Source organism: Vanessa atalanta, chromosome 7 (assembly GCF_905147765.1).
Source record: "Vanessa atalanta chromosome 7, ilVanAtal1.2, whole genome shotgun sequence".
NCBI classification, from domain to species: Eukaryota; Metazoa; Arthropoda; class Insecta; order Lepidoptera; family Nymphalidae; genus Vanessa; species Vanessa atalanta.
The window spans coordinates 7615263-7627616 of NC_061877.1; the positions used below are offsets into that span (position 1 = coordinate 7615263).

General features: G+C 36.0%; 1 protein-coding gene across 2 annotated transcripts in view; it reads right to left on the reverse strand.

Moving 5' to 3' along the window:
• Window positions 1-2849: 2849 nt before the first annotated feature.
• LOC125065402 (vacuolar protein sorting-associated protein 13) overlaps window positions 2850-12354 on the reverse strand; it is a 30804-nt gene continuing 21299 nt past the window's right edge. For both annotated transcript variants that reach the window (XM_047672975.1, XM_047672974.1), the window contains 18 exons: window positions 11547-11684; window positions 11054-11200; window positions 10559-10707; window positions 10193-10324; window positions 9824-10039; window positions 9478-9643; window positions 9136-9358; window positions 8350-8525; window positions 8098-8217; window positions 7914-8023; window positions 7640-7835; window positions 7291-7440; window positions 7056-7145; window positions 6634-6803; window positions 5250-5376; window positions 4906-5031; window positions 4474-4596; window positions 2850-4222 (listed from right to left, as the gene is read on the reverse strand). In XM_047672975.1, coding sequence (XP_047528931.1) covers window positions 4148-4222; window positions 4474-4596; window positions 4906-5031; window positions 5250-5376; window positions 6634-6803; window positions 7056-7145; window positions 7291-7440; window positions 7640-7835; window positions 7914-8023; window positions 8098-8217; window positions 8350-8525; window positions 9136-9358; window positions 9478-9643; window positions 9824-10039; window positions 10193-10324; window positions 10559-10707; window positions 11054-11200; window positions 11547-11684 — 2634 coding nt within the window. In that variant the 3' untranslated portion in view covers window positions 2850-4147. The remainder of the gene's footprint in view (window positions 4223-4473; window positions 4597-4905; window positions 5032-5249; window positions 5377-6633; window positions 6804-7055; window positions 7146-7290; window positions 7441-7639; window positions 7836-7913; window positions 8024-8097; window positions 8218-8349; window positions 8526-9135; window positions 9359-9477; window positions 9644-9823; window positions 10040-10192; window positions 10325-10558; window positions 10708-11053; window positions 11201-11546; window positions 11685-12354) is intronic.

The window sequence follows — 12354 nt, forward strand, 5'->3', positions numbered from 1 at the left end:
ATATATTAATTATTATAATATTTTTTTCTTGCATAGACCCTACTCTTTCTGGCGTGTCAAATATGTTGGATTTTATATTCTTTGTTTTGTTTTTTATTTATTTAGTATAGAATGGACACACACGTACACACACACAAGCAAACACGCTCACTCGCAGAAGGCTTACAAAAAAAGAAAATGGATTTAGACAAATTTATTACTTTTAACTAACTAATGTATATTTCTAACAAATATCCATCAACGCACCCGTGTATATACATACAGCCAATACCAAACTATGCGTCTAAGTATATCGAGCTGTACAGTCTTTACAAATATTCGAATAACATGCTTAATTAAAATTAAAATATTAAAAGGTATTTATTTATTCTTCTGCAGTAATAGTTTCATTATTAATTTATGTTTTTTTTATAAATGGTTTTTCTCATCTTATTCGATAGGTACTAATATCAAAAATGTCGGTACATTTTATCGCTAAAATTAATCTGATGGCAATTCGATCTTCCCGCAATATCAACTTCCCAATTTCCATTTTACGACTGTAATTGAATCTTTTAATTTTTTTCACATTTTTTTTAACTCTCTTCTGTGTTAATGTGTAAGCGTGCGTATGTAAATATTGTAAAAATTGAAATTACTGTTGTAAATTATAGCATTTAATATCTGAGTAATCTAGACACATTTTTGACAAGGCAAACTGTTGATTATAGAATAGGTGCTGTACCTACTTCCATTCCATAATAAAATAACAGATGAGGGTATGTATAGGTATTATTAATTTCTGTTTACCTGTTTACATCTGGCAACTTAATAGTTATATTAAAATAGGCAACGTATATTTTTCCAATTCTTTGTGAAAATTCTAACAAATCCAGGAAGTTTATCAAAAAAGTTCTTAAAAAATTATACTGTAATAGTATCGGTCCCTAATTAATCTAAGCAACCCATTAGCGATTTATTAATGTACATATTTATGTAACATAAATCGTTGTCATCATCAAATTCCAGGAGTATATATGAAGTATCAATTGTATATTATCCATGTATTTGTTAGTATTATTAATATTAACTATTAAATATTTATTTTTTTTTTTTAATTTTATTTTAGTTATCAGTCGTTGAGTTTAATGTTTAGTAATTAATTTTTAATATTTGACAATGATTTTAATGTTTATTAATTGATTTTTAATGTATATCAATTAATTATTATTTTGATTTTATTTTTTTAATAGATGATAATCAATTGAATGAGATATTATTAAAATCAAATGTCTAATTTATGCACTACAACTATTATTATAATGTATTTAAAGTTGATTTTACCACTTAAGATCTATTTGTTAATTTCTGTTATTATTATTTACAATGTATGCATGTATGGAATAAATAAAGCTATATTATTATTATTATTATATGAAGTATCTCTTACTAACTAAATACTTTAATTAAGGTCGGAGGTTTTTTTTAATGTTTTTTACAAGTAAAAAACGTTGTCGCGCTATATTTCTATTGTTTTTCTATCCGTCAAAATTAGTGAAGATAACGAAAAATCATCAAGAGTAGCATCAAATTATTTAAAGTATATACAATCCGGGAATGTCAAAGATGAAGTTCACTCTGGTTGAACTGATATTCTGCATTCGATCTTCTGATTTCGACCAATCGGATTCAGAGGGTTAATGTAAATTGAAAGATTCGTGTGGAGGAAAAGTCAAGGCTCTTTTCATCGTCCATTTCTCTTCTTCATTTATATAAATGGCTTTTGATATTTAACGTAATAAACACGAGATAGTATTATTTTCTGATTTAAATTTTTAATTTGAAGATTTGACCAACGCTCTTTGTAATAGATTGGTTTAATTTATGTTTTAAATTCATTACTCTCAACGTAAGTTTAAAAAAGAGAGAAGATTTAGATGTTTTATAAACATAATTTCTAGTTATTACTATAGATTTCAGCTTCAATGGGGCCCTCATATTGGATTGGCGAGTTTGATGACGTTATGCATGTATGTTCACAAATTGACGTTCTTACTATTAACAGAAAGAATGGGTTCAACCTTGTAACTACTATTACCCGATTAGGGTACATTTACACAGGATTGATAGCTCTTTTGTGGGACTATGTATACACTTTTACAACGGATCGGTTGATAAATCGAGGCTATTTCATATAAGAAAAATAATATATTTTGTTATTGTAATTAAATAAATGGTAAAGTTGAGACCTCGTTAAGTTTCTTTCTCTGGTGCTTCTCAAGTCCGAGGTGTTTATTTAAGACCCGGTAGTAGATTGTCAATAAGGGTAACCCTTTCCTATATTAAATAAACGTTTTGACTTTGACTACAATGAAACGTATATAAACCAACTATATAATTTTTATTTTTTTGATAAAATACGAAAATGAATTATATTTATTTTTTCGTTTCTATATTTTGGACATTTTTGGTGAAACTTAAAAATACGTGTGACGCTCGTGTAAGATATACGATTTCGAATCTCAATGTGTTGTATAATCTAATCTATTGTATATAAATCGGTTTGCTGTTTTGAAGCAATATCAAGGTATGCACGAAGGTAGTCATATATATAATGATAAAAATTAGATATTACAACCAAGAACTGACCAATTTAGCTCTTTACGCTTGGAGTTTCATAATGTACGCAATATTACCTGAAAAGCACGTGAAGCTGTTGTCCTGAAAATCTGATCAATGGACAAGTCCTGATCTTGCACGGGTCGTGTTGGATTGTAGTACAACAATAGATTAGTAGATTAATAGTTGTAAAAAAAACATAATTTAAACTACAATAATTACAAAACTCAAAAAAGGATATTAAAAACACATTAATTTTAAATCATTTAATATCAATAAAAAGGGTTATAAACAAGCTTGAGTAAGACAAAAATATTAGAAAAAAGTATATTGCTCAAAGCAAATAGTATAAAATCGATGGAATTGTACCTGAAAATGAAAGAAAACGCACCATCGTCAAACTTCCCGAGTTCACTTTTTCTAGCACGTAAATATTTCAAAAAATATAAGTATTACAAAAATTAAACGTCTCGAACTTTACACTCTATTCAAGTTTAGCAAATACAGCAAAGCGAATTGCTTATAATATTATATGTCCGCTAACTATACAATTAACATAATATAGAATATTCAAATAACAAACATTGATACAAAAAAGAAAACAGAAAACCCATTAAACGTTTATAGTCATCAACAAACACAGTCATATTACACAAGACTTGTACGCACTTGTTATAAGGCACTAATACTGGTACATGGCTAATGAATGCGTTTAACAAATTTGGTATTATTTTAACTTACTTAAAACTCTCAACTAGATTATTTAACAAAAAATTTACTCGACCATATCAAAAACAATGTCGTACCAACGAGAGCATTATAAACATATTTAATATAATTTATCTTTAACTTTCCATAAACATAAAAACTATTTGAAATGACAATGTTCAATAATTACAAAACTATATTGTTTATTATGTTAATATTTATAGCATTTTCTCTTAATTACAACTAAATGCGATGTAGTCATGAATTAATCGCGATTTGGCGAATTATACATGTAACATTTAAATGGACAAAACTATTTTAACGACGTACGATTGGATCGAACATATTTGGGCATTCTAAGTTTAAAGTCAAAGTAATATGTACAAAATGCAACTTTTCCGGTCTAACATATAATACAATCAAATATTAACAAGAGGGGGGACGGCGGGGTAAACAAACATAACAAGAATCCAAGAACGAACTTTATCGATTATCTCCTTCTAGACTTCTCGTTAAATTTCAACACATATTTGAACATATAATTATACAAAGAATCTATTTATGTTTCATAAATATGTTTTCTTGAATATACAGTTCTTTTGTTAAGCAACTTTTGACTAAACAACTACAATGCAAAATATAAGCTACACTGCTGCGTCAACACAAACACATTTAAGAGTGAAATACTGAACACTTCATCGGCTCAGCGGAAACCTTTAGGATTGAAGTGGTGCAGATTAAAGTGATAGGCGAGAGTAAGTAACGCGGTGCGGTAATCGAATATAAGTAGAAAGAATTCCCCGAGCCATTCGGCCGGAGTCGTTCTTTCTACGGTCTCATGTCAACGAGCCTGCATGAGGCGCTGGCATTGTGCGAGTAGAAACTTCTTCTGCTGCTCGTCGTACAGGAAGATGACCTGTCACGAAATTATAATAGTAAATATAAGGTTCATTACATATTCCAACACTTTATTAGTACATTTATGACATCGGTAGTCCCTGAAAATTTTGACAGTGAAATAGATCAATCAAGTATGAGAGTCAAAAAACATGACTCAGTTTGCTGTTAAGCACACCCTTTTTTGTAAGCGCAAATACTTTCATTACAGTGTTCTAAACAAAGCAGAAATCGATATATTAAACAGCTCCACAAATAAAGGTCTGTCACCTTGCCCGAGCCGGAGCTGGGGAACATGCCCAGCACCTTCCTCTTGGCCGTCGGCACGTACACGCCCTTGGCCACGGCCGTCGGCACGTCCGGGATCTCCGCCCACAGGTACGTCCACACGATCTGCACCAAGGACTCAGGTTAAGCGAGGTACGGAATTTTATCAAAAACTTTTTATTTGACTCCGGTCTACTAACTCACGTATATTTCTTTATCCGATGACAAAGAGTATCCCAAACATGATAAATCTTATGAAATAATCGGCAGTAATAAAAAAGTATATATACATTACGGTATAAAACTTGTAAATTACAAAAAAATAATCTAATGACAATACGCCTTTATAATTTTGTGTTGCAATTTTAATGTTTTTTAATATTTTATCTTATTCCCTGCAATTGGATACTTCATGCATATAGTTCTTCATATTACCTGCCAACCGCCAAATACGTTGTTCTTTTCCAAATACAGCAGTCGCTTGTCAGTGCACATAACCACTTCTTTGGCAGCAATCACCCAAACATGCGCTTCATATGTGTCCGTGCTCACAAATTTACCCTAAAATAAATCATAACTTATTTACTAGATCAAAGTTAACCTTAACATGATCTACGTACAATATTTTATTGAAAAAAACCCAAAACCTACAATTCTTCAATTTGATGAGAATGGAAAGGTTCACAAGCCTTATAATCAAATCACTTATAACAGATATAATTATATAACATTAAAAATCATTAATTACTAAATCAAAATATATTTGTTAAAAAAGTTACCTTTTCAAGTTCAGACAACATTTTGTACCCTTCAGCCTGAAGTCTAGAATAAGGCCTGACGCCGGCGTCGGCCGCTAAGTACCGAGCTGCTCTGCGCTTCGTCACTTCCTCAGACAAATCCGCCGCTCTGATATTATTCATAATGTTATATTAATCATTATTTATGCGATCAGTTACAAAACACACACTAGTTGATAAATAAATAAATAATTAAAAATCACATTAAGCTACGAAATTCACAAAAACAATTTAATAAAATGAATATATGAATAAAATTATGTTTTACAGTTCACAAATTACAAATTACATTTGGACAAACATTTATTAACGTTAATATTTACACCTTAATTTAGTATAACAGTACACAAACCAATGGATATGCGTAACAGTGGTACATTGCTTAGATGATTACAGCCATAAGTAAGTATTTGGTTAAATATAAAGGGATTATAGGGTTAGTCGTTAGTCAAATAGCGCAAAGAATGAAAAGCAAAGGATCTACCAACAAACAAAATATCTAACATCAGTTTTTATCGTCTAGTATCGTACTCCACGACAAAAATCTACTCGAGTAATACTAAAAAATGTACTCTACATATCTAATCTAGCAACTCGGATACGACGTAGCCTCGGATCATTTCCTAAACTACTTCACACTCAGTAGCAAAGTCTACACGTTCTAAAGCCGACGTCTACCGGTGGTCGCGGCAACCTTCTAACGGAGGTGAGCAGTCCGGAGGTGAAGTCTACGAAGCCGCCGACGGGCCGCACGAAGAGGCCGACGGCGCCGTGGCCCAGCCCGCGCACGAAGCCGCCCGCGCCGCCCGCCTGCGCGCCCGCCAGCGGCCGCGACACCACGCCGCGCACGCCCTCCACCACGCCCTGCGCAGCGAGTCGTGCACTGCCTGCGCCCGCCCTACCCGCGCCCGCGACGCGCGCCCTATCCGCGACCGAGTGTCGCGAGTTCTAAGCCCGCGATCAAACTTTACTATGTCGGTATTTTTAAAAAAACGTACTCGAATGACTTTCGTGTATGATTCTCACGGCTGATGGTCGATTTTCGTCAACAAAATAGACGAGTTGATCAGAAACGTTCATTCCGGTGCATATTATTTACCAGACCCCGATTTAGCTAGGTAACGCATTTGCGATTTATCAATGTAAATATTATTATCTAAGATATAAATACTTTTTCATCACCAAATAACACTACGACCATCACAAAATCTAGACCAGATCACCTGAAATTTGCGCTAACACAAAATAAGCTCCTCTCCAAAAACAGCATAAACTAAAGACAATCCAATAAGTAACACCAAACAGCGAAGCCGAGGCGTCATGCGGAGACAAAGCATGCATAGATCGAGGTGGACGATTGGATCACCTCTTGACGGCATCGAAGGAGCCTGAAGCGAAATCGACGACGCCTGCAGTTGGGCGGGCCACCAGCCCAACGGCTCCAACCCCCAGGCCCTTAAAGAACCCTTCCACACCATGATCGCGGGCGCCCTCGAAAGGCTTCGTGAACACGCCAGTCACGCCGTCCACCACGCCCTGTTTGTGTTCATATGTTCGTAAACACGGCGTGCGGCCTCCGGGCGGACCCGTTGATACACACGCAAACAATTATTAAGCTTTAAAGAAATTACATTCCGTCTTTGATACAATATCGATAGCGATAGGGTATCATTCAAATTTTTATGGCATCAATTTTTACTAATAGTAGATTTTATATTATAGTAATTTAATAAAAGGTAATTCCTTCCGACGTTGAATCAACTATTTAAGAAGTTTTTCGGTTCATACCATGACAAGTCCTTTTCCGCTTCTAGCTAGGCCCTCTTGTAAGTTAGCGGGAGGCTTATTGATATTATCTCTGCGACGTCGCTGATAATCCTGTAAAGTTAGGAAGTAAGTAAGAAATTTCGATTTATTTTAAATATTTATAACAACATTCTGTCATGCTTGGTTGATTTACGTGTATTCCTTTTTTTCGATCGTTCGACCCAATATGAAACAATTTTAATCACGAAAGCCCTACCTTGTCGAGCGAGAGCGCGGCGAGCCCGTGGCCCATGGCGCCCGTGATGCGCGACACGGCGCCCGCCGCGCCGCCCACGGTGTGGCCCACCAGCGAGCGCACGCCCAGCATCAGCCCCTCCGCGAACTCGCCCGGGCCCTGGATCGCCCCCTGCCGAAACGAACGCGCTTTACTACGCCGCCAGTAGTACGTATCGCCGCGGTAATTAGGATCAAATATAAATATTAATACTGTTGTTCTATTCTTAACATAAACTGTATGATTATTTAGAGGAAAAAAAATAATATTCGTATTTTTTTTGTTAGGTTTTTTTGTTTTGAATCTTGTGCTAATGAAAATGATCGCTAACCTGGAAAGGTTCGTAGAATAAATCTTCGACGCCCTTCTTAAGTCCGATGACTAGCCCGTACGGATTTCCGATGACATCTAATCCGAGCACCAGAACGTAAAGTTGTTTCAGAGCTTGTCCCGTGTAGTGACTCTGAACTTGACCGATCAACTCCTTTTGCGATAAGAATTCATAATTTCTTTCATAATATGACAATCTATAAAAAAGATTGCTTGTTTTGATTTCTTATAAATTATGTTTTACATCAACATTAAAAGAATACACAAAAGCTTACTTGAATACAACGTCGTTCATATCTGTCAGAGTAACACCAATACTCTGCAGTACTGTTCCAACGAAGGTAGGTAGTTGAGTCGTTCCACCCAATGAAAACGATACGTGCACCTACAGTACAAAGTATATATTAACAAAAATAACAATCTTATTATAACTTCTTTAGATTATCTTAATAAACTCACCTTAAGTGGAGATAAATGTAAATTATCATAGAAGTTCTTCAGATCTGAAGCAGCACCTATCGCAGCCAGTGCCTCTAGCGGTTGTCTTGCTTTTTCAATATCCAATTGGAACGCATCCAACTACAAAAAAGACTCTTTTAATATGTTGTACATATATGTAATATATATATTAAATATTTAAATTTAAAAAAAAAAAGTTACGTAATGTCATGTTAGTATGGAACGTAAGATAATTGAAGCATTCAAACTTACAGCTTCCTGTTCCGTGAGCAATCTTTGTGGGAACATTCCCATGAGAGCATTAATAAGACCCATGTCCACTTTTACGTGGAATTCCTGTATTAGCACTTTATAGTACTTGTACTGCCGCACGCTGGTGTGCTCCATTATACGCTCCACTATCGACACTTCAATAAACGGCTTCGTACCTACCAATAGAATATATTCATTAAACTAAATTTATTAAATAATAATTTCGATGTACTTGTAACCAGCATGAATTTTATGACATTTTTTCCCGTAAATTCATCATATCAGGCAAGATCATTAGTTGTTTCATGCCCATTGTATCCAATTACCTGATGATATTCTCCTGATCGATATCGGTCAAGACTGGCAGCCATTCAACAGCGCCGGACATATTATAGTTCACAAGTGTATGCACTTGCACATATACACACAGGATACACTGTGTTACCTCACTACACGCATATTTCGAAGGTATGGTAAATTCTACACGAGAGATTCTTCAGATGCAGAACCAACTTGGCCCTAACCCGGGATTTGAACCAATGATTATAGCTACACGTTAAAATTTTAATGCATACACAAAAGTATTTTATTTTTTATTTTTAGTCCAAATGAGACAGTTGATGATGGTTTTGTAATGCAAAAAAAAACATCACGGAAATAGATCGCAGAGTACTCAGTTTAACCTTTTGCAAACTTTAATTACACGAACAGCTACCCAAGAGGTGAAATACAGTTGAGGGATTGCATTCTTTAGTTAACCAATAGACGTAAAATCGAGCTCCGTACCGGACGGATCGTCGTTGGCGACAGACTTGGGCGGCGGCACGGGCGCCAGCACGACGGGGAAGGTGGGCAGCGGCAGCTGCTGGTCCACCTGCAGGCGGTGCAGGCGCGCGTGCACGCGGCGCGAGTGCGGCGTGAGCCCCACGGCCGCCCACACGCCCGGCTCCTGCGTGCGCCGCACCAGCCGCGCGTTGGGCCGCAGCAGCCGCATCTCCTCGAAGTCGATCTGTAGGTCGCGGTGCGAATGAATACCCTTTATTGTTTAACGAATTGAAAATTTCATAGCCGTCTTGCCTACTAATAATGTTTACCTCATAACTTAGTTCCTAATAACTTTTCACGTACCTCAGTTTTATCATCGATCTTGACTCGTGGCGACACTTGTGTGTCACTAACCGTCTTCTCGGCGTGGTAACGTTGATAAGCCTCTTCGAATTGTGTAGCTTTCGGTCCCTCGATTTTCTTGTAACGCCGGGCACCAATTTTACATTGCTCCCATATTATGCCTGAACTATGAAAACACGACAAACAAAATATTAAATAACTGATACAGAAAATGATTATCGAAGTCGGTAAGTAGAGCTAATATTTCCAGTTTATGGATGAATAGGAGATAAAAAATCTAATTATTTACAAACGTAACAAGCAAGCAAGGTTGTGCTTATTAATCTAGGATCGACGGATGACATACTTGGATATGCTGACATAGAGAATCTCCGTGAGCTCCGGATCGTTGACGAGCGACAGTCCGAAGCCGTGTATGGCGAGCACGAGCTCGGTGTGCACGGGCTCGGCCTCGCCGATGGTGTGCGCGCCGCTCGCCAGGATGGGGTCCTGCGTGAACAGCACCACGCGCTGCAGCCCGTCTAGGAACGACACCCACCAGACGTGCTGGGTTTCGTTAATCCTGAACGACATTATATTATTAGATTACATTCACATAGTATTTATTTATTTTAATAATAATGTATCATTAGATACATCAATGTTACAATTTGTTTCCTTAAAAACATAATATCCTCGAGCTTCTCTAGTAATATGTAAATTTTATTTCACTTACATAAAGTCACCGATTCCATCTTTTCTTAAATCGTTTTCGATTTCTTTCTTTTTATGCGCTTCGAATATTAGTATACGTGGACCGGCTGGATTATCCCAGGTGTAAAGCATTTGATGCATTGAAGGTATTTTTCTAAAAAATAATTATATACTATATTAATAATACATTTAAACGATTACGTTGGTATATATTTTGAATCGATTATAGGATTGCAGACAAACGAACCGGCGGTACCAAACGGCAACCATCCACATCGATGGTCGCTAACCATTGCTCCTATGATATCATGTCCCCTGTAACTTCACTGGCTCACTCCCCGTTCAAACCTAGGCACAGTATCCCCGAATACAGTCTGTGGGCGCTCACCGCACGTTGACGTTCTCCTTCTCCAGCACGTCGATGGCGTAGGGCGAGTAGTTGACGAGCAGCGCGGGCGCGTGTCCGGCGCGGTACTGGCGCACCGTCACGTACGTGCCGCCCTCGGTCAGCTGCACCTCCACGTGCAGCCCGCCGTACTGCGGCCGACGAAACGGGCCAATGAGAATTTCGTCGTACGAGTAGACGAACTTTGTGAATCTCTCGTGAATCAGGTTAGTGATAATGTGCTTACGTGAGCTATTTTTTAGGTAAACTGATCAGGATAAGTTGTTTTGGAATCGATTTTCAAAATCACGAAATAGATGACGTATTTCATTCGGAGTTCAGCTTTTACGCTACATTATTTTACGACATCAATATGACCAATTCGAGCTATAAACATAACATGAATAAAAAAATACAGACATAAAGTTAGATTGCCTTGGCTCTTGTAAAACATTGACTACTGAGTATTTATAATGATTTATAATAACGCAAGTTCACCTCATTGTTAAGCTTCAAACAAACACTGAGTTGCTCTGTGTACAGGAATGGTGCAGCGTGCTCCATGGAGCCCGACACTCGCAGCAAAAGCAATTTATCCTCTCTTTCTATCACGGGCCAGAGAGGTGAACTAGAGTTTTGTTCCACCTAAGGAATAAAATATATATAATACTCTTTATTGCACTGAGAAATTTTACATAGTAATTTTACTCATGAAATTATTGTTCACAATGGCGGGCTTATTTCTAAAAGAAATTTCTTCCAGCCAACCCACAGCTGTAAGAGATAGTGTTATGTAGCAGGTATAAATAGTGCAACATTAGATACTCTTAATAATATTATATAAAAGAAACAATATGTAGTAAAGATATATTTAAATATAAAAATATATTTAAATATAAAAAATATATAAAAGAAACAATATGTAGTAAAGATATATTTAATTATACATATTTTTGAATTGAACAAATAATATTTTATAAAATTGACTTACCTCTTGCCAAGGATCCCCTGACCTATGCAATTCTTGATATTGTATAGGAAACGGACATTCGTTAATAATTAGGAAAAATGGCGTAAATATAACCATTTTCGTCAAACTGTTGAACGTCAGCTGGTTAGTTACTGCAACCTGCAAAACAATAGGATTAAAATTGTATTCCTAAACCAACATTAAATTCTACTAGCAACCCGTTTCGTACGGGTGTAATTTATTAAGAGGACAGTCCTTGCGGAACGCTAAAATAGCGCTTACTATTTTCAAAATATCTTAAAACTGGAGCATTGATTATGGATAAAAAAATACATTCAGTATGTGAATAGATATATCTCAAGTTTCACCGGATCATATTTATAAAATATATATCAATCACTTAGTAAATTCATCGTCAACATCACTCCAAATACTGAAATCGACCTTTTCTATTAACATTTTTAAGCTATTTAGCGGCTAGTTTATACATGTATTTTTGGTTAAATGGGGACACAAAAGTGTAAATAATAAATTCACCATGTTCAATTTCTTTTATATCACACAATATTATAGTAATTTTTATTTAAATATTGCTTACTTTTTGGCATTCGTCGTCCATACATTTAGTATGGAGAAAATAATTTGACGGTTTTGACTTATTATTCGAGCCCAAGGTGAGAGCACGTCAGTTTTTATTTCGAGCCGAGTCTTATAATTTCGCGAAACGTCTACGCACACATAGATAAGTTAGCATAAGGTTGGGGTGCGAGTGTCGTTTGATGCAATTGTTAATTTTTACTTTTTATAATAGTTTTGGACTTTTTTGTAA